Below are 20,933 nucleotides of genomic sequence, written 5' to 3'. Positions count from 1 at the left end.
TAAGCAATTAATTAATAAATCGAAATCTTGATAAATGGATGAGATAATATAGCGATTTTTGTTACTTGGTTTATTTAGCTTTTTTGAATTCGTGTTTGATGATTGTTAGGATAATCTACATGTTTATTATGTTGTTAATTAAGATAAATCGATCAGTTGGTTCGTTTACGAAGCATGATTTCCAATGAGCTTGAAGGCTTTAAAGTGAAATCCATTTCGAAAGAAACTTCTTCGAGTTTCTTAGCTGAGACAATTTTCTGTTTTCTTATCAAATGCAAAAGAAAAATTTTCATTTCGATACAAGCTCTTGGTGCTATACCGAAAGGTATATAAGCTTCTTTAGGAATATTTGGTAAATTTGATGGATCGAAACGCTCAGGACCATATTGAGTTGGATCAGGATAAATTCGAGGATCTCGATGGACATTAAAATTATTGATTTAATAAAGAAAACAAAATAATCTACCGATTGATGTTATCAATTTATTTCTGGCAAAACTAAATAAAGTTTACTTTAGTTTAGGCATGAAACTTTGGTCGAAAAACTCGTTTAACTAGAAAAACATAAGATCTGGAGAGAAAAAAAATCAAACCGAACTGCATCTCATTTATCGTTCTATTATCGTGCAAATTTAATAGAAAATCGGAGTTTGGGTCAGAAATGGAACAAATTTTTCTATTCTGAACTTTTTATCCATAAAACCCTTTATCAAAATAATTATTATTAACAGGCTATTTAATCATCACTAATAAGTTCGAGCATCAACCAAAGGTTCGCCGTACGAATTCATAGTTCTGAATCAATGTTTTGATCATTCAGTCGGTTCAAGTTGATTGGAAAAGTTTTTTTTAATACAGTGTAATTGAATTCAGAATATAATAATTTGAATTTATTTAGTTATATCATGTTCGGTAACGTATTTGGATACACGAAAACTTAATATTTTAGGATAATTCATTAGCATAAATTATTCAACTAACCACTGATTCTACTTCGTCTTTTCTTGCCCAGGCCATATGAGAGTTAATATTAAGCAATGTTGACAATTTAGTAGCCGTTGACATGAAAGTTTCTTCAAACTCATTTAATGATCCACTTGAATTGTTACTCGAATTGGTGTTTCCCTGTTGCTGTTGTTGCTTTTTGTTTAACCAAAACTGTTCCAATGTCATCAGAAGCTCCATGATCATGTCTTTACATTCACCTTGATCTTTATTGTAAAGATAAACAGCATAATTAATCAATGGAATCGGAGAAAAATTAACCATTCGCTCCAAATTCTTTGTAGCGGTTATATGAGCCTGTCGAGCATTTATATCATCGCTTAACGATTCAAGACAAACACCAAGCAATGAGAAGATAACATTTGATGTCGACGATTTAGCAAGAGCACAAGAGGTTTTAAAGAAATGAAAACCACTGGCAAATTGTCGCAATTGTAATGATATTAATCCAAGATTATAATTAATCCGATGATCCAATGGATTAAGGTAAATAGCCCTTTTCAAGCAACTGACCGCCGCTACATATTTCTTTCTTGCAGCAAAGCAAAGAGCAACATTATTCCAGATACTCGGTGATTCATAACATTCGGACAGTTTATACTTGTAAAGAGCACCTTCGATATCTCCACGAGTTTCCTGTAAAATTGAACCAACGGCCAGAGATAGATCGAGATTTCCTCTTAAATTCATCGTCATTTGATTTAATTGAATGAACTTTTCGATTCCTTTTGACCTCATATCACTTTCCATCAATAGTTGTCCCAAACGTATTGCAACCGGAATAGAGTCTGGTGATATTCTGGATACATAAAACAATAGAAGAAGAGAAATTGATTGAAAAATTTAATCAAATTAAGAAAATTACTGGTAAGAGATTGATTGTAAAAAATCAATCGGCAGTCAAATCAGAACAATATAACCAACAGATTAATAGATTAGTGGATTTGAACTTTCAGCTTCAAATATTGTAAATTAATCAATAAACTCTAATCAATCTAATGGATTTGAGATTGAATTTGTTCATTTAAACATTGAAATGATCAGAAAATGAAAAAGTTTTGCAATTTGTACAATTAGATTTGATTTTGCCAATAGAGAGTTTAATCAACTGAGTAAAGTGAGAATCTAAATGATTTGTTAATCGTTGATTTGATTCAATTGTGATAATGTTCAGTCACTTAGTTGAACTGTTCAGAAATTCAACTATCCCTGGATTTCCGGTTCTTTTTTCACTTGAATCTAAATCACGACAATACTTGTGGATACTTGTGGTCATTGTTTTTCTTGGATTAACTACAAATTCACTAATCACAATAGTCCAAGAGTTTTTAACTTTCCCAATCATAGTCAATGTACTTGTTGCCGATAGTCGAGTGTTACCTTTTCCAGCGGTAACGATTTGTAATCTTAATCCGGTTCATCGATCGCGATTTTGTTCATATCAAGATGTGACGATTAACAAACCAGTCGACGTTGAAAGTATTCTATGTGCTAATCTGGATAAAATGTTGGACCTTTGTGAGATCTCAAGTTTTTTAAATGATCTACTCGATCAGGGTCGAGAAATTTGTCTACCTCAGACCATCAAGCGTCGACCAATCGTCCGACCTTTACGTCCAATAAATTTCACTCGTCCCATTGATAGATTTAACTTTGGTCAATCGAATCGTAAGTTGAACAGTTCATCGTCGATCCCAAGGCGACGGATACCTCGAGGTCTTTCACTCAGGGAATTCATTCAAGGTTTTCGTATGTTCATCTCGGGTGATGTTATTGGCCTTTTTAATTCGACTGGACTATTAACTGGACTCGGTGTAAGTCTAATTCTCGATGGTAATTACATTACATTAACGGTCATTAATTTAATACAATTCAGCAGGAATCTGGTTCTTTTATCGATACAGCGGTTATTCAATTCGCCAAGATTTATGGGATTAACATCAAGTCGAGTGAGGATCTGATTCCAGCCTTGTTTTTGAAAGGATTTGCGGATATAACGGTAAATTTCAATGTAATACTTTCGGTGAAGAAAAATAACTAATCGTTCGTTAAACTTATCCAATGAAAGGGTTGTCGATTTGGATCAGTTTATAGATCAAATGGTTCGATCGCACTAGAGGCCACTCTTCGTAATATAACTGACCTCATATTGGTGAGTAAATGTATTGTGTTGGTATTACTTTAATAGCCGATCCATTTTGACTCAAAGTTCGTAATGTTTATTATGTCCAGAATTCGGGCTGTATCTGGAAACTTCCGAGGCTTTTTAGCCTTTTCCAAAATTCATCCGAACGTCTACTCAATGGCCTTTCCTCTTGCACAGCTCCTTGGGTCAGATCAGTTCTCAGGGTTAACAGTTCATCTTCCGATGATAAAGATTTTGACCAAACAGAATCTCCTTGGTATATCTTATTGGATCTACTTCAATCTTGGTTGGCCGATTTAAGTCGTAACCATTTATCAGTTGCTCGACACTTAGGCCATCAATCGAATGATCTAATCATGAGTTGTCATTTTGCGGGTAAAAAATGTTATCCAACTGAATTTGATTCAATATTTTCCAGTTCTTATGGAAACTGTTACACTTACAATATGGCTGATTCACTTTCATCGATTATTAAATCAACAAAACAATCAATCAATTCTGATCAAAAGCTATCTGGTTTTACTGGACCCAAGTTTGGTCTTGAATTGGTTTTAAACCTCGAAGTTGACCAGTACATGCCGACATCGAGGGAAACTGGAGCTAAGATTGTGATTCACGATAGATCGCAAAAAGCTGATCCCGATCAAGATGCTGTCCATGTGCCTCCAGGTAACAATAAATAACAAGTCCAATCAAATGATCTAATTGCCAAGTAATTTATCATTTTCTAATCAATTAGGTGTAGTCACCTATGTAGGAATTCAATTGATTAATATCACTCGACTTCCAGCTCCATATCGAGATCAATGTTCAGACGATTGGCTCGATGATTGGGTCAAAGACTGGGCGATGTCCATTGACCATGGACCTTATACTTCACAGTTTTGTCTAAAATTGTGCCTTCAAACGTACACATTGACCAAATGCGATTGCTGGACAGTTTCCGCTCCACCGCCCAACAATTCAACTCGCAAACAATGTAACTTACGACGGAATCCAGGTCAATTAATAACAATCAAACTAAATCACCTCAATTGATTTAACTTTAATTTTCCAATTCTTTTACTCTTCCAGGTCAAGCTCAATGTGTTGAGCGAGTTCGAGAAAATTATTACGCTGGCGAATTGATCTGCAACTGTCCACCTCGATGCAAGTAAGTTTCTCGACCGATTGATGATCGAAATAATCAAATTAATAAATTCTTATTCTATTCAATCAATTTAATTTTGTTCTACTTCGAAGTGAAAAAGTTTACGAAAAGTTCATTTCCACTGGAATCGAAGCTGCTCAATGTTCAGCTTTATCATCGGGTGTCGAAGATTCATCGGTAGATCACAAGTAAACAGAAAAATGTTCTAATCGTTGAGATTAAATTCGAAGACAATTAACATCTAATAGTTAATCAATTTTGTTTCGCAGGGAAAACATCGCCAAGGTGATCATTTATTACCAAACATTGAGCTTCACTGAAATAACTCAAGACGTTAAATACACGGTAAGTCTCAATTTCGAAGTTAATTAACTTAATTAACTTTAATTTCTTTCAAGTGGTCAAGTATCATTGGTGCGATCGGTGGTATTCTTGGCGTTTACCTGGGATTTAGTTTGATTACAATTTACGAATTTTTTGAAATTCTAATTGTTTCTTGTATTCGGCAAATGATTCCTAACAAAACTTTCACTTCTAAAATTAAGACTCGAGTAAATTGACGATTTAATCTTTTGTCAACAATTAAACTGATAGTAGAAGAAGAAAAGTGATTAAAGAAATAATGATCATTGACCAATGTCCGAAATTTAGTTTCCAAATTAACTAAATAATCAAAGAAATTGACAAAATCTCATCTTCAAGTTAAAATGTGACAACAACCATCAAGTTTTCAATGGTTATGATTGTAATCATCTAATAAATTGGAAATTTTTTCACAATTGTAAACAATTTACTTGATTTCTTTTAATCAATTGCTCATTTTAAGGTCAAATCAATTGTACCTGACACCGAAAATGATTACAATTTCAATTGTATGTCGACAATTTGTTTTTTTTTCTTGATGATGTTTACCCTTTTTCTGGTTTGGGTTTTGTATGAGGGAACGGATTAGATGAATAATCAAGATTAGAATGAGAGAGAGATTAATTCTTAATTTATCTGTCAAGTTAATTTAGTTCGTAAACATGATGATCATCGGTTGATCAACAAACTTAATCACGATAACCTCTTTTTTCACTTGCAATAGTATTAGACTGATTGATAGAAACAAAAGAGAGTAAAAGATAAACGTAATTAAATTGTTTCTAATTATTGATGAGACGATAATCAAAGATGATCACTAAAGAGAAGCAAAAGAAAGGGAGACAACAATTAACACCAAGATAATTATTAAAGATAATTACTAATCGAGTTAAATTGTGAACAACAAAACAAAAACAAAACCAAAAGAAAACTGAAAATTGAAAGAGAAAAATTTTCTATATGTAAACATTAACGTCGTTGTTGTTGTTGTTGTTTACAAACTCACCCAAAGATTGGGAAGCAATTTAATTGTTCCCTGGTCAGTTGTCTAATCCATTGGCCTGTTAATTTAGTGACCACCGTTGATTAACTAATTAACTGATTTGATTGCCTGAAGAGGGCATAAGTTGATTTAATAACAATTCAGTTGAATGTGTGAGCTGTTGGTTGGAAAACAACAAAATACCAAACCGGTTAAACAGAAACCAAAGTCACATCAACAAGTCAACTGGTAACTTTTTGTTTTCTCCTTCACTTTGATTACAATTATTGTGGATAATTCAACAATTGATTTAATTGTGATTAACACCATTAATCTTCTAATCAACATACGGATATTAAAACTGTTAAATTTGGATTAACAATCAAAACCAAAAGTGATCTTCATTGGGATAATATTTTTCTTTCCATAGTTGTTTGTTGTTGTTGTTGTTTTCTGTTGTCACCTTAGTGTCTTAATATTCAATTTGGTTTCATCTTACAACTTGAGGTAAGTTTTGTCAACCTTTTTTATTTTTTGATTGTGTTTACTATTTTGATTGTTTTAATTAACTTGTTGTGTGAAAATTAATCAATCCTATCTAGTTGATTAATCTACTGACCCAGTGTTTTCTTGGCTATTTGTCTCTCCTCTGTGTCTATTCACCTTGACTTGTATTCATAACAATGGATCGTTTGAAATTTCTTGACAACAATTGTGTTCTAATTGACTTACTTGTCTTGATTTTGTCATTTACTTTCACAATTATTGTTAACTAATCAAATAATTTACTGTATTCAATGTTATTCGGTAATTAAGATTAATTGTTGAAGCAAAGAAATGTTTCAAATCATCTCTTTCCTGTGTCACAATTTTGTTTCAATCCAAAACAAACAAATGAGTTACAATTTTGGGTTTTCTTGTATTTTCAATGAAATTAATTCATTTGGAAACAAAATTATTCATTCATATTAATTGTAACTGACAAACTGTTGATTAGTGATTCTAATACGGGATGAAATGATAATCATCTCATGTGATTGTTCAGAATTTTAAATGAGCGGAATTGACAAAAATTTCCAATCTATTGGTTGATGTTTATGTTTTTTTTTGTCGCTTTCAAACCATTTGGATTAACTTTCCAATCATTTAACAATTAATACATTGGTGATGATTAATTCTTTCACCAACTAATCATCATCATCATCACAATTGTCTTTCTAATTGTTTTACACTCTTAAAGTGTGCCCATTGAATCAAGGTAAGTGTCCATCTAATTACCTTGTACTGGTTTCTTTCATCAACTTGCCCTTTCCTCCCTTAAGAAAATGTTGTTTACTTGTGCTAAATGGTTTCCATGTTAAGCTATTCGGAGAGAGATGAATATTATCTTCTCTTTCTTTTCTTTCTTTCTCAGAACTTTTTTTGTTGCTTTTCTTGTGAAAGAAAACTCAGTAATCATGAGGATTGATGATGATGAAAAAAAGAGATGTTGTTTTCAAGTGTAAAAGAGAACATACAAAAGTCCTAAATGATGAAGAGAAAAAGATGAAACTCTAAAAATTGAAAAGAAAGAGATGAAAGGAATGATGATGACGATGAAGATGAAGATGAAGATGATGACCATTGAAGAGAAATCATCTCAAATCTCTCTCTCTCTCTTTCTTTCTTTCTTTCTTTTCCTCTTTCTTTTCATCTTCAATGACGGAACTAGATTAACCTGAAACTGCAGTTTGCCTGAAGGTAAATTGGGTAAGATGAGAATAGAGAGCAAAGTAACCGAAAGATGAAGATGATGATTAAAGGGGAAACCAGAGGATGTTGCGTATTAATTTTTATCATCATCATCATCAAAATAATTAGTAAATTGTGATTACCTTTAGATAGAGAGATTTTAGTGATGAGGATGAAGAAATCGATTCATTTTCATGTTCATCTTTCCATCTTTCTGATTATTTTTATCATGTCCTAACACTGAGCGTTAATTGTTTGGCCTGAAGAGTTTATCAATTGTAACCAGTCTCCAACAATTAAGCCAAAATCAGTCAGCTTAGTTTTTTTTTACTTGCGTTGATTGTTTACCTTTTTCTTAAAGGTTAATTCAGATTCTTCATTTCAACCTGGTTTCAATGGATTCAATTTCAAGTCTAATCTTGCAACAATTAATATCAACAATCAACCATGATACTCACATATATTTTTATAAATGATTAATTTAAATAATTGTTAACATAATCAAGATGTTGAGGAGATTATTTTTAAAAAGTAACTGTTTTTTTTTCTTGCTTTAATATTATAATAGTAAATATTTTATTCTAATTATATTTTTTAAGGTTAACCTAATGATGATGATGGTCACGATAAGATGAAAGTTGAATTTGTTATGGTCATCGTTTAGATTAATCCATTTTCTGATGATTTTGATGGTTTGTAATAAGATGATTAACTTAAATTAGACTATTAATCGTGGGAACTACGAAAACATCACAATATATGTATAAAGAGAGAGAGAGAGAGAGAGAGAGAGAGAGAGAGAGATGGACATTAGAGTGAATGGTCAGCTCATGATTACAATGAATCTGTTGACAGGTAAAGGATAAGGAGAGTTAATCAATTTCACCCATTTTTTATTGTTCTTTTTGTAATACCTTAGATAATTAAGATAGTTAAGTAATTAACTTACTCAGTTGCTCTTCTTAGGACAAAAATGGCCGATTTGGTGTCACCTTCGATCGTGTGACATTGAGCCAACAATAGGAAAGGTTCAACTGTATTAGCATTTTGAAGTGAATGTTGATACGCATCTTTGGCGAGTGAAATATTACCTGAATGGAGATAACAATTGCCCAAGATTAACCATAACTGCCAATCGTTTTGTGCCATTTGCAGGCCAGTTTCACGAATCACTTCGGACACCTCCGTGTGTCTACCAAGAAGAAGTAAACATCTAATAACCGCTTTAATATAGTAAACATTTGACAAAGATTTAATATGATTAAAGAAGGATAAAGCTTCCTTTACATTTCCTTTATCTCGTAGGGAGATTAACCCTTTCAGGTACCAAGAGTATTCTGATGAACAATCAATCCGATTAATTTGTTCACAACAATAATTATATTCACCACGAACATAATGTAAATGTAATAACCAATTGTAACTTTCTTTGGATCGTAATTCATTACTTGGTGGTTTAACTGTGGTCATTATTGAACTGGACATTCCACTTGATTTAGCTGAAGGTGGAATCATCTTGCTATTATTATTATTATTATGAATACACTCACTTTCACTTACAATCAATTGAAGATTATCTTGATCACTTTTACTATTTTCATCAATACCATTTAGTTGATTGTTAACATCGTAATCACTTGTGTCCATATTAATGTCCACTCTTTTGATTTAATCTTATTTTCACTTCCCCAATTCCCAATTTATCATCATCACATTTGAATATAATACTAATTTTCTCATTCATACAATTGTAAACACAATTGTCTCTCTCTGTTGTTTATTATTATTATATTATTGTTGTCATTAGATTTCATGAATTACTTTTTGTTGACAATGTTAACTTTGTTTTGAATCTCATGGTCACCATGGGAAACTGAACCAGAACTATTATCCATCCACCCTCTGAAAATGATCAACAAGCAATGATGATGATGAGAGATCATTTTTTAACTCTATCATGATGATTATCTTCGTCTTAATTATGATTATAAGATAATCATCTCTTCACATGTGAATCTATTTTATGTGAACACAATCAACCATTATCATTAACAAGCTTACCCTTGGATTGTTACACTTAATCAAGATTCACACTCACACACACACAATCATGATTATTATGAATACACAATTAGCTTCTCAATAGTAATAACAAAAATCTTAATCATTGTCACCTTAATCATTAATTTCTGCTTATAATTTGAATCACAATCAGGAAATAAGGTAACTTATTGGTGAAAAAAACATCCAACAATCTTATCAATCATACATTTATATTAATTGCTGTAATAATCATCACAATTTAATCATAATTTGTTTAAAAAAAAGGAGATTAACTATTCTGACCCACTTATTATCATCTTTTTTTCTCGTTAACTATTACAATCAAATGCTCCTTTGTTTACAATTAACTGGTAATAGTGATTCATTAATAGCTGATAATTTAACGCTTCTCAATTTATTACAATTAATATTTACTATTACAGGTCAATCAGACTTAATTGTGATTGTGAGTAAGAATAAAAAAAACGATTGATACTAAATCAAATAATACTACATAACAATCAATTGTAAATTGTAATAATATAGCTAATTTTGTCTGTTGTGATAAAAAGTGTTCAAGTTAATCATGAATCAATTGAATCATTAATTTAAATTAATATCATGCATGTAAGATTTTTCATCATAATCATCATCAACTCATTATGATTAATTTTGATTGTTATTACTTTTACTTTGTCTTGATTTGTGTGTGTATGTGTGTTTAGTTTGATAATATTACTACAATTAACTTGAACAATCAATGATCAACACAATAAGGTTGTGTATTAATACGTATTTTTTTCACATCAACTTAAATTGTAATTGAAAAATGTTTGATTGTATTTTCATATTTTCATCAGCAATTTACTGAATTGTTTCAATTACTTTATAATTTTCATCAACAATTTATTTATCATGATGATTATCATTATAAACATGATAACTTTATTTTCATCTCTCATTGAATTGAATTAATATCATGCTGGGAATTGAATTTGATTGTTATGATTAGTGATTGATGTTTAAATTTTGTTTCACAATTAACTAATCATAATATATATCTTGATAACAATCAAGAAAAGTAACTTGATTACCATAATTATAATTAACTTTTTTCTGAGCTTTTTTTTCTTGCTAAATCATGAATTTGATTAATAATTAGTCAAGTTAATTAAAAAAAACGTTATGAATAATAATGATAATTGATCAGATTAGAAAATTTAATTATTCGGATAATTTTAATTGTTTGATCAGTTGATTAACTTTTCAATTCTAAGTTACCAACAATTAAATGGTCATTTGATTGTAAGTCTCTTGAAACTTTCTAACAATTAATTGTTTTCAATTAAATTTGGTTCCATCTGAACAACTATTTAGGTTTAATTTGGTTATTATAAATAAGATCAATTTCAATTAACTGTTAATTGTTTGAATTATAATTAGCTGGCTAACTAATTTAAAGAAATAATTAGATAACAATTAGCTTGTGAATCTTTTTCTTTGATCGTTGTGATTAAAACTTTTGATTCATTAACAATTAAATTAACCTTTAAACAGTCAATAATTTATTTTGATTGTTTGATTAAAACTGAGACCAATTTAATTAAATTGAATTGAATAGGAAAATCAAAATCAAATGCTCAACATTGATTATCAGTTTTCTTAATACAATCAGCTAATTGTCAGCTTTAACAAAATGCTTTTGATTACAATTAACTGTCAATTGTTGATTAAATCCAAATCTATCAAATTTTGAAATGAATTTCAACAGATTAATCTTAATTGTGAATTGATTGTTGCAATCAAGGTTAATCAATGTTACCAATATTTGATAATTTTATTTTCTAATGACTCTAATCTAATTTAATCACATTAACTTTAATCACTTGAGTAAGTTAATTGAATTTAAATTGTAAATTATTACATTGTTTTGTCAACCAATTAATACACTATAAACTAGTGTGACAATTTACTTGATTGTTAATAATCAACTAATCATAATTTTCATTTCATTAGTGGTTACAATTGTTTACTCAAGCAAAAATGGTTATTCAACAATTAACATCAATCATAAACTTAATCACAATTAACATACAGAGCGATGATTATTGTAAATTGTATTTAAGTTGGCAAAAAATTTCTGTTACAATTCATCCGATTGTCACAATTAACTTAATTGTCTGCTCAAAATTTAATCACTTTCCATTCACTTGCCAATATATTATCATTATGATCAATCATGTTTACAATTAAGGAGTCTATTTTTTGGATACAATTAGTTGATTTAATTGGTAAATTATAGATTTTATTTATCCATAACAATTAAACTAATCATCAATTGTCCATTAAATTGTTACCCATAATGATTAACAGTTATATAATTGTCAAGTCATTGATCAGTTAACACCTAATTTAATTATAATAACACCTTAATCATTGTCAACATAACTTTAAATTGTTAATTATGGTGATGATGACAGTTCATGTAATCATAACAATTAAATGAAAACCTTGAATTGTTGAAGGTGAACAGGAATGATTAATAAATTTCATCAACATTTAAATCACAATTGTAAAAATTACATTCAATCAAACAATCAAAACAGTAACCATTTCAACAATTAACCTTCACAATCAAAATTAAACTTGAATTAAAGTGAAAAAACATGAATAGAATTAAAATTTTTCTTTCCCTTTCTCATTTTCCAATAGAAATTGTTTGATTTAATCAAAGTGAACACAATTACAATTCTTACACAATTTAACTTAATCAATATCCTTTCTCTCATGGTCAGCAATGGTCAGTGCTGATATGGAGAAAGTAAGTGTCACCGGGTCAGCATTGGTTTATGCTCCGGTTAATCAATTGGCCACTTTAATTGTTCACAATGTTACAAACGAGACTGACCTAATTGTAACAATTAAAGGTCCTAATGGTTCAGTTGTGCCCAAAATATCAAAAAATGATGTTGGAGCTCAAATTGATTTCTTGCCAAACTTTACAGGTAATTATTACGATTACGAAAATACGATAACAATCAATTGTGATTCTAAATGTATATTTATCTAAATTGTTACAACAATTAACTCTAAATTTTCAGGGGAACATCATATTGATATTAAATACAAAGGAAATCCAATCAATGGATCGCCATTTGCTACAAAAATTTACGATATTAAACAAATTAAGGTGAAAGAGATGCCAAAAGAGATTCTGATTGGAAAACCAGTAACATTTATCGGTAATTAGTTAATTTTATACTGATTGCATCCATTGAGATGGTCAAACTAATCCAATTGTTATCTTGTTATTGTTTTGATTGATTAGTTGAAGCTAAAAATGCTGGACCAGGAAATCTCGAGATAATAATAAATAACGGGAATGTGCCGTCGACACCTCAAGCATTGGGCTCAAGTCAATATGCCATAACTTTTTTACCCAAAGAGGTTGAAAATCATCAAATTGATATAAGATTTAATGGTGAACTTGTCCAAGGTTAGTAACTGAATTATCTTAATTGTGTTGATTGTGTCGTCTAATTTTTCTGTCTGTTTTTGATTATCCAGGAGCACCATTCATTTGCTCAGTGTTAGATCTGTCCAAAATTGTCGTTCAAAAGGATGGACTTGATAAAGTTCCGGTCAATTCATTGGTTTCATTTTTCATTGAATCTAACGGGACTCGATTGACTGACCAACAGGTATCAATAACAGGTAAATGTTGATAATAGTTTTTGTTGTTTCATTGACATTAACTAATTACTATTTTTCATGTTTTTCCTTCACAGGTCCAGCCAGTAAAGTAATTAAATTTGATTTAATTGAGGAAGGATCAACTGGTTATAAAGTTTCATTCATCCCAACTGAACTTGGTGACCATATGATTGATATTAAATTGGGTGGAGAATCGGTTCTATCATGTCCATTCCTGGTTCGTGTTTATGATGCTAAAAGGGTCAAAGTTACCGAACCATCAGCTGGTGAAATTGGGAAATTATTATCATTCTCAAGTAATTAATATCTTAATCTTGATTAGTTGATTTTTACATCGAAAATTTTAATTCTTTTTTTCTCCTCAATTTTTGGTTAACTTTAGTCGACGCTAGTCAAGCTGGTGCTGGTAATTTGGAGATAATTGTTACAGTTAATGGTCGATATGTTCACAATTACGTGATTAAAGAGGGAAATGCCAAATTTCGTGTCAATTTCAAACCCATGGAACCCGATGTTCACATGGTTAATGTCAAATTCAATGGTGAATCAGTGCCAGGTACAAATTTAACCACGAAAACAATTGAAAACAAATCATGATAATAATATTTACTTTTTTTGTCGAATCATTTTTCCCATGGTCAATTTCAAATGTCCACCAGGGAGTCCTTTCATGGTCAGAGTTATTGACAGTTCACAATCAGTTATACTTGGTGATGCTCTGAGAATGGCTTCATTGACCAAAGGAATTGACTTTACCATTGAAAATAAAAATGATCGTATTCAAGATTGTATTGTTCATGTAACATGTAAGTTGATTACTTTTTTTCGGCTCCATTAACTAACTGTTGGATGTCCATTTCTAAACAATCGGTCAGTTAGTTGGGGGTCACTTGCATCTTCATCTTCATCTTCATCATCTTTCATTTTTCTTCTTGTCTTTTGATTGATTATCTCTCTCTCTCTCTCTATTTTAAGGTGATAATGGTAAAAAAATGGCCGCTGATGTTAAGAAGCTCAAAGGATCCTTTAGGGTCAACTTTGTACCAATTGAGATCGGTAAGAGAGTAACTTTTATCATCTTCATCATCTTAATCTTAATAAGACTTAAATCATCATCATCATATTATTAATTACGATTGCAATTTAGTAAATCACATCCCCATGCATCTGAGAAATTGAAACTATTGAAACTTTTTTTTTCTTTCAATCAAATTTTCTTCCGTTCAATTTCAATCTAATCATATTTAGATTAATGTTTGATTCTAAATTATTTACAAGCATTAATTTAGTGTTAAAGCAACAATTTAATCAGAAAAAGTCAATGTAACTCAATTAACAGTACATTGACCGGAAAGTAACCCAACATACCTTAAAACTGGTTTTCCGGTTTCCATGTTTATCTCCCTGAAACCTTTCATCATCCTCATCATCATCAGCATCATTTTAATCACTTGATAGTTCTGTAATTGCTTGTTAGTTAATTCACTTTGATTTACAAGATCAATAATTTAAATACATTATTTGATTGGTAGATACATTTTTTGATTCAATCGGATTAAATTGTTTTGTGATTTAATCTTTCATCAAGGACACACTGATTTAGATTATATCAAATTGGGTCAAGTTTATCGTGATCATCAATTAGACATGGAAATTGATTGTTATTAACCTTCCTACTCAATTTGTAGATTCATTTTTCAACAATAACAACATGAATTCATTGAGATTAATGATTAGTAAAGTTTTACTTTCACAATTTAACCCATATGATTACAATTCACTAATCATTATTTACCTACAACTGACAATTTATTTTTTAAAATTGACAATTTATTAATTGTCAATGAAAAGCAACTCAAATAAGGATTGATTTCATTGATTGAACTGTTGGAAAATTATTGTTTGTTGTTTTTTTCTCAATTTTCTCAACAATTTATCAATTGCTGACAATTACTTCCGCTTGATAAATTGTTGTTAGTACAATGTTGTTATTGTTAATTCCTAATCGTAACAATTGATTTAATTGTTGACCTTTTTTCTCACATACATATAAATACTAATTCATTTTAACTCAAATTGTAACAATTTAATATATCATATTAATAAATCATTGAATCATATTTAGTGATTGTTATTATATTATTATTGTATTAGGTGGTAAACAATTAACCAATGAGGAAAAATAAACAACGTTAATTGTTACTGATTATGTTTACATTGTAAATGTAAATAACCTGTTATTAGTTAACAATTAACTATTAATTTTCTGTGGACAATTAAAAAGTTGATCATGAATTCAATGTAATCATTGATTGAACAACAGACAATTTTTTTTACACAATTTAAAATGACTGATTAAATTTAATTGTTGTTAATATTTGAACATATATATCATCACGATAATTATTATACTTCAATTTAGACTATTAAAAAGTAAGTTAATAGCTAATTGTTTAGCTCTATTTAACATCAATGATACAATTAGATGATGATGATGGTGAATGAAAAAAAAACTGATCGATACCTTAAACTTGATAAAATTAGTTGATTTAATTGTTGAAAATCGTTAACCATTTGATTCAATTCTTTGTTTAATCATTTCTTGATTTAGCATAACTGTCTTGATTATTATAATTATATATATACGAGTTAATTGTTAGCAGTAATAAGGTCTCGGTGTGGTTAAGTTAATTTGATTGAATAGAAATCAATGATAATCCTGAAGAAACAATTTCTCCTTCATGATAATTTATATTGATTCCTTGTTAATAGATCATCTTTTTCATGGTTCTTTGATTATGATTTGATGATGACAACAATTGAACAGTAATCATGATGATGATTGTGATTGTGAATCCGTTTTTCATTTTGATTGATCAAATTGAACAACAATTTACACCAAACAATCAGTTTGATTGTTTCTCTCAAACTAATAACAAGTCGCATCTTAATACAATAATAATATTGATCTTTACAATTAACTTTTAGTGTCTTTTGATTAAATTGTTTATGTGTGTTTTTTTACATCTTTAATTAACTTTCACAGGTCCACATGCAATTACAATTATTCTTGATGGTGTTGTAATCAATGGATGTCCATTTAATTGTAACGTTTACGATGTGTCCAAAGTAAAAGTTTCCGGGTTGAATACATTTGATGTTGGAAAACCAGTTACATTTCAAAGTATGTGAATGAAAATGTTTTAATTGTTCAATTAATTAGTTTGATACTATTTTCATCTTGATTACAGTTGATGCCGTTGAAGCGGGTGAAGGTACTCTGGAAATTCTGGTTACTAACCGGAAAACGGGAATTCGACCTGAAGTTGATATGAAAAGTCGAGGTCTTTATGATGTTACCTTTATACCACAAGAAAAAATATCTCATTATATTAGAATAATTTTCAACGAGGAAGACGTCCCAGGTAATTAAATTGTTTCCACTTATTAGTTGATTTGAGTTAATTTAGTTTACTAATTGTCTTTCGTTTCTCCTTTTTATACTATCAATAGGAAGCCCTTTTAAAATAGAGATGAAAGATTTGATTCCCAAAAATGGACTCGTCGGTTCAAGTAACATCGCGATCATTGATACTATCGATCCAAGTATGGAGGTTAAGGTTGTTGGTAAGTCTTTTAATTGTTCTCGTTATTGTCATTTTAAAATTTTCCACAATTTAATGTATCTTTTTGGTAATTTTCCTTTTCATGATATTAGGTCCACAGAAAACTCCGATCATATCTAAAGTAACTCGCGATTCGTCAACTTTTAAGGTTGAATTTGTGCCTAAAGAGGTTGGACTTCATCGGATCGAACAATTTATCAAAGGAAATTTAGTCGCTGAGAAAACGAGTTTCATTGAGATTTGTGATCCAAGTCGAGTGAAGCTAATTGATGTACAAGATGGAGTAGTTGGTCGAGAACAGATATTCAAAAGTGCGTTGAAATCAATTAGATTTTAACTTGAGAATCAATTGTAACCTTTGATTTTATTTTCGATTTTTTTAGTTGATTGTACTTGGGCGGGTCGTGGTAATTTATCGGTGAACATAAAAACGGCCTCCGATGCCGAGGTGACCCATTGTATCAAAGAGATTTCGACTGGAGTTTTCCTTGTTACTTACACACCCAAAGTGGACTCAGCTCATTATATTGATGTTCGTTACAATGACCATCAAGCACCAGGATGTCCACAAATGGTTGAGATTCGTGATCCAACCAAATCAATTATCGTCCATGGACCAGCACTTAAGTCTTGTGTACCCGAAGAACCAGCGACCTTCCTAATTGAAACCGGTGGATTTGCGGCGGCCAAAAATTTTGACGTACTTGTTACAGATCCAAATGGATCTCCGTTAAATGTTAAATGTTACCAACAAAAAGATGGCTCTTTATTGGCAGAGTTTACTCCTCAGAGAACTGGTAAATTTTCATCAAAGTTCAACACTTGATTGTAACAATTTACTAATTTTCCATGTATTTCTAACTATCAAGGTCCCCATAAAATTGATGTCCTCTATCAAGACGCTAGTATAACTGGATCACCATTTACCAGTGAAGTTTTTGATGCCTCTAAGGTCACTTTACAACGAATCAAATCAACTAATTTCATCGTCAATGAGAAAATATTTTTCACTCGTAAGTTTATCAGCTTAAGATCATAATTTTATATCGTTTTGTGGCTTTAATTTGTTTTTTTTCCTGTCATCTCATTGGGTTAATTAGTTAATCGTAAGGATGCCGGTTATGCTGAGCTCGACTTCACCGTTACAAGTCCACTTGGACGGCATTTACCTATTGAAGTAAAGGGAACTCCCGATGGTGAAGGTGAAATAATTGAATTTATCCCAACGGTTCCTGGAAAATATAAGATCGCCATTACTTTCGGTGGAATTGAAATCCCAGGAAGTCCGGTAACTTTTATCGCCCAAGAAGGAAATTTGCCGATCATTGAAGGAAATGGACTTAAATTAGGTTTCGTTGATCAACTCGTCGAATTTACTATTGATGCAAGAGAATTGAAAGGGATCCCTGAAGTTCGAATCGATGGTCCTGATTCAGAACCGACTGTTGACATGGAAGAAACTAACGGAATGTTCAGAGTCTCTTTTGTTCCAACTGAGGTCGGAATTTTCGATGTTCGAGTTTTGTGGAATCGAAAAGAGCTCCCAGGTAAGATAATCATCAATCTACCCTGGAAAATTTTCCAATTTATCAATAATCTATTTCTTTCCAAAGGTTCACCTTTCCACCCGAAGATATTGAACCTCGATCAGGTTCGTCCGATTGGAGGCTGGGAATCGATTTTCAATTCATCCGATCAAATAATGCTACAATTAAATGAAAAGAAACGCATCTCATTTGATGTAACTGGAGCTGGTCCAGGTAATTAACTGATTAATCAAAATATAAATTAGCTCTTATTGTTAACTGTTACTTTTTCATTCTCAGGTAAATTATCTGGTTTTGTTAAATTTCCCGATGATAAAGTCGAACCCGCTATGATTGAACAAACTGCTCCACACAAGTTTAGATTATCATTAACCCCGAAACTAGAAGGTAATTTAAGTCCTAAAATTTGTCTGATTGATTTGATTAGATTGTATTAGATATTAATATGTAATCAAAACTTTTTGTATTTCCATTTTTAGGTGAATATCAGATTCGTTTGAATTTTGGTGATCATCGATTACCCAAATCACCGTTAATTGCGGTGACCAATTGTATTCGCAATGGTGATGAGTGTGCAACCGTTGTCCTCCGAGGTCAAGGTTTAGCCGGTGCCAGGGTGGGTGAAGAGACACAATTTATCCTGGACGGAACTGATGCCGGTTCGGGGACACCGGAAATCACATTGAATGGTGTCAAAGCCGATATACCAATTAAAGTAACCCAAATAAATGATAGGATATTTAAAGCTACTTACACACCAACAATTCAAGGTAATTAAAAAGAAATACCTGAAATATTAAGAAGGTTAATCAAGTTGAGACAATTTAATTGAAATTTTATTTGATTCTTTTTTTCTGCCTTTCTCTCAGGAACTTATTTGCTCAATGTTTTATGGGCTGGTAAACAGGTCAAAGGTTGTCCATTAAAGGTTTCGATTCTACCTCGTTGTGACGCTTCAAGGGTATTATGTTCAGGAGAAGGACTTAAAGGAGGTGCCATTGATCAAGAAATTAAGGTTTTCATTGATACAAGACGAGCTGGACCTGGTCAGTGATTAGCGATTTGGTCTGATTGGTTTTTCTTTGTAATTGAGTTTTCATGAATTTTTTTTTTCTTCCTTGTTTCTTGTCCTTTTATTCAGGTGATCTTTCGGCTCATTGTATTGGTCCAAATAAAGTGGCCTTTTGTGAATTACTTGACCAAATGGACGGAACCTTTAATTTGTTTGTTAAACCTCAAGAACCTGGTAAACATTCACTGACCATTAAATATGGAGGGGAAAATATCAGAGGAAGTCCATTCACTTTGAAAATCGCTGGTTCTCCGGATGCTTCAAAGGTTCGCGTCCATGGACCGGGTATTGAACACGGAGTTTTACCACTGTACATGAGTAGATTTATCTGTGATACTCGAGGTGCAGGTTATGGTGACCTTACCGTTCAAATACGAGGACCAAGAGGTGAGTTTTTTTCGAGGAAAATTTCTTTCAAATAATCGATAATTCATAATTTTAACTCTTTTCTCTACTTTCTTAACCTTAGGTGCTTTTCGAGCGGACATGCAACGTGTCAATCAAAATGACCGAATAATTTTATGCAAATATGATCCAACGGAGCCTGGTGATTACAATATCGAAGTTAAATATTCAGGGAAACATGTTCCTGGTTCACCATTTGCCGTTATGATATTTGACACTCAAGATGAACTGAATCGTTACAATTCCCGTCAATATGGTGAAATCGGTGGCGGTGGTAATGGTCCAAATGAAAGGGGAGCGGAAGATGTTGGTTTGGTCGTTGGTGGGGGTGGAAAACAAAACAATGGGTTAATCTCCAAGACTAATAAACACAATAATCACAATAATAATCACTCTCATCACCACCCACACCATCATCCCCACCACATACGATCAGCTCATCCAGTGATTCCTGCCCACCTCCCACCACCAACTATTGTACATTCACCTCATTTACCAGGTCATCCTCATCCTCTGCCTCCACCTCCTCCTCCCCACCCGCCGGTTGATTATCATGGTTACAGTATTTATGGACCAACTTCTTGGAGAGGCTCAGCCAACGAGTTATAATCAAATTGCTACAATTTATCATCAATTCAATTTGACAAAGAGCAAAAATTACCAGCATCAATTAATCATCTACAATTAATTTAACTTCGCCATCATCATTTCTCATCATCATCTACATAATTTGTCCTCTTCCACTTTTGCCAATTTAATTTTGTACTTCGCTAACTCTTAATTATTTTAAATTGCTTTCCATTTATCCGGTTTTCCCAACAATTAATCAACAACAATTTGTTTGAAATACTTTTTTAATATATATTATCATTTATATTAAGATTATTATTATTATTATTTAATATTATTGTCATTCCATAATCATTATTATATGTGGGGTTAATTAATTGTCATTAGCCACTTAATTTTTATAAATTACTTGTTAATCAATGAAACAATGAAATCCTGTTTGTTATCCAATTAATGTTAATCACCTAAATTAAATAAAAATTGAGCCAAATCACCAAAAATTTTCATTAAATTATCTTTTTGAAACATTTCAATTATCTGTTGGAATAGTTGATTAAATAATTTGATTACTCTAGACAA

General features: G+C 31.3%; 4 protein-coding genes across 4 annotated transcripts; 3 read left to right on the top strand and 1 right to left on the bottom strand.

Moving 5' to 3' along the window:
- Positions 1 to 850: 850 nt before the first annotated feature.
- Positions 851 to 10,268, bottom strand: LOC128389493 (Bardet-Biedl syndrome 4 protein homolog). Its single transcript, XM_053349092.1, has 2 exons — positions 8,327 to 10,268; positions 851 to 1,804 (listed from the first exon to the last, which is right to left on the bottom strand). Exons 1-2 carry the CDS (start codon positions 9,022 to 9,024, stop codon positions 973 to 975), a joined length of 1,530 nt encoding a protein of 509 aa, XP_053205067.1. The 5' UTR covers positions 9,025 to 10,268; the 3' UTR covers positions 851 to 972.
- On the top strand, positions 1,858 to 3,994 carry LOC128389495 (uncharacterized). Its single transcript, XM_053349096.1, has 4 exons — positions 1,858 to 2,819; positions 2,882 to 3,004; positions 3,074 to 3,157; positions 3,238 to 3,994. Exons 1-4 carry the CDS (start codon positions 2,172 to 2,174, stop codon positions 3,832 to 3,834), a joined length of 1,452 nt encoding a protein of 483 aa, XP_053205071.1. The 5' UTR covers positions 1,858 to 2,171; the 3' UTR covers positions 3,835 to 3,994.
- On the top strand, positions 4,001 to 4,666 carry LOC128389497 (amiloride-sensitive sodium channel subunit gamma-like). Its single transcript, XM_053349097.1, has 3 exons — positions 4,001 to 4,151; positions 4,226 to 4,304; positions 4,394 to 4,666. The coding sequence occupies exons 1-3, from the start codon at positions 4,001 to 4,003 to the stop codon at positions 4,491 to 4,493; spliced, it is 330 nt and encodes a 109-aa protein (XP_053205072.1). The 3' UTR covers positions 4,494 to 4,666.
- LOC128389488 (filamin-A-like) lies at positions 5,691 to 20,686 on the top strand. The gene is made up of 22 exons (XM_053349088.1): positions 5,691 to 6,153; positions 12,133 to 12,425; positions 12,522 to 12,662; positions 12,749 to 12,916; positions 12,988 to 13,134; positions 13,209 to 13,430; positions 13,517 to 13,690; positions 13,794 to 13,940; positions 14,110 to 14,190; positions 16,181 to 16,318; positions 16,386 to 16,559; positions 16,648 to 16,761; positions 16,853 to 17,071; positions 17,144 to 17,557; positions 17,630 to 17,773; positions 17,861 to 18,307; positions 18,374 to 18,520; positions 18,587 to 18,694; positions 18,787 to 19,077; positions 19,177 to 19,353; positions 19,449 to 19,766; positions 19,849 to 20,686. Exons 2-22 carry the CDS (start codon positions 12,218 to 12,220, stop codon positions 20,391 to 20,393), a joined length of 4,524 nt encoding a protein of 1,507 aa, XP_053205063.1. The 5' UTR covers positions 5,691 to 6,153; positions 12,133 to 12,217; the 3' UTR covers positions 20,394 to 20,686.
- The last annotated feature ends 247 nt before the right edge of the window (positions 20,687 to 20,933 follow it).

The sequence above is a fragment of the Panonychus citri genome, unplaced genomic scaffold, assembly GCF_014898815.1.
Source record: "Panonychus citri isolate SS breed McGregor unplaced genomic scaffold, ASM1489881v1 Contig00108, whole genome shotgun sequence".
NCBI lineage: Eukaryota > Metazoa > Arthropoda > Arachnida > Trombidiformes > Tetranychidae > Panonychus > Panonychus citri.
The sequence above is the reverse complement of the archived record's forward strand: the minus strand, read 5'-3'. Positions and strand labels throughout refer to the sequence as shown.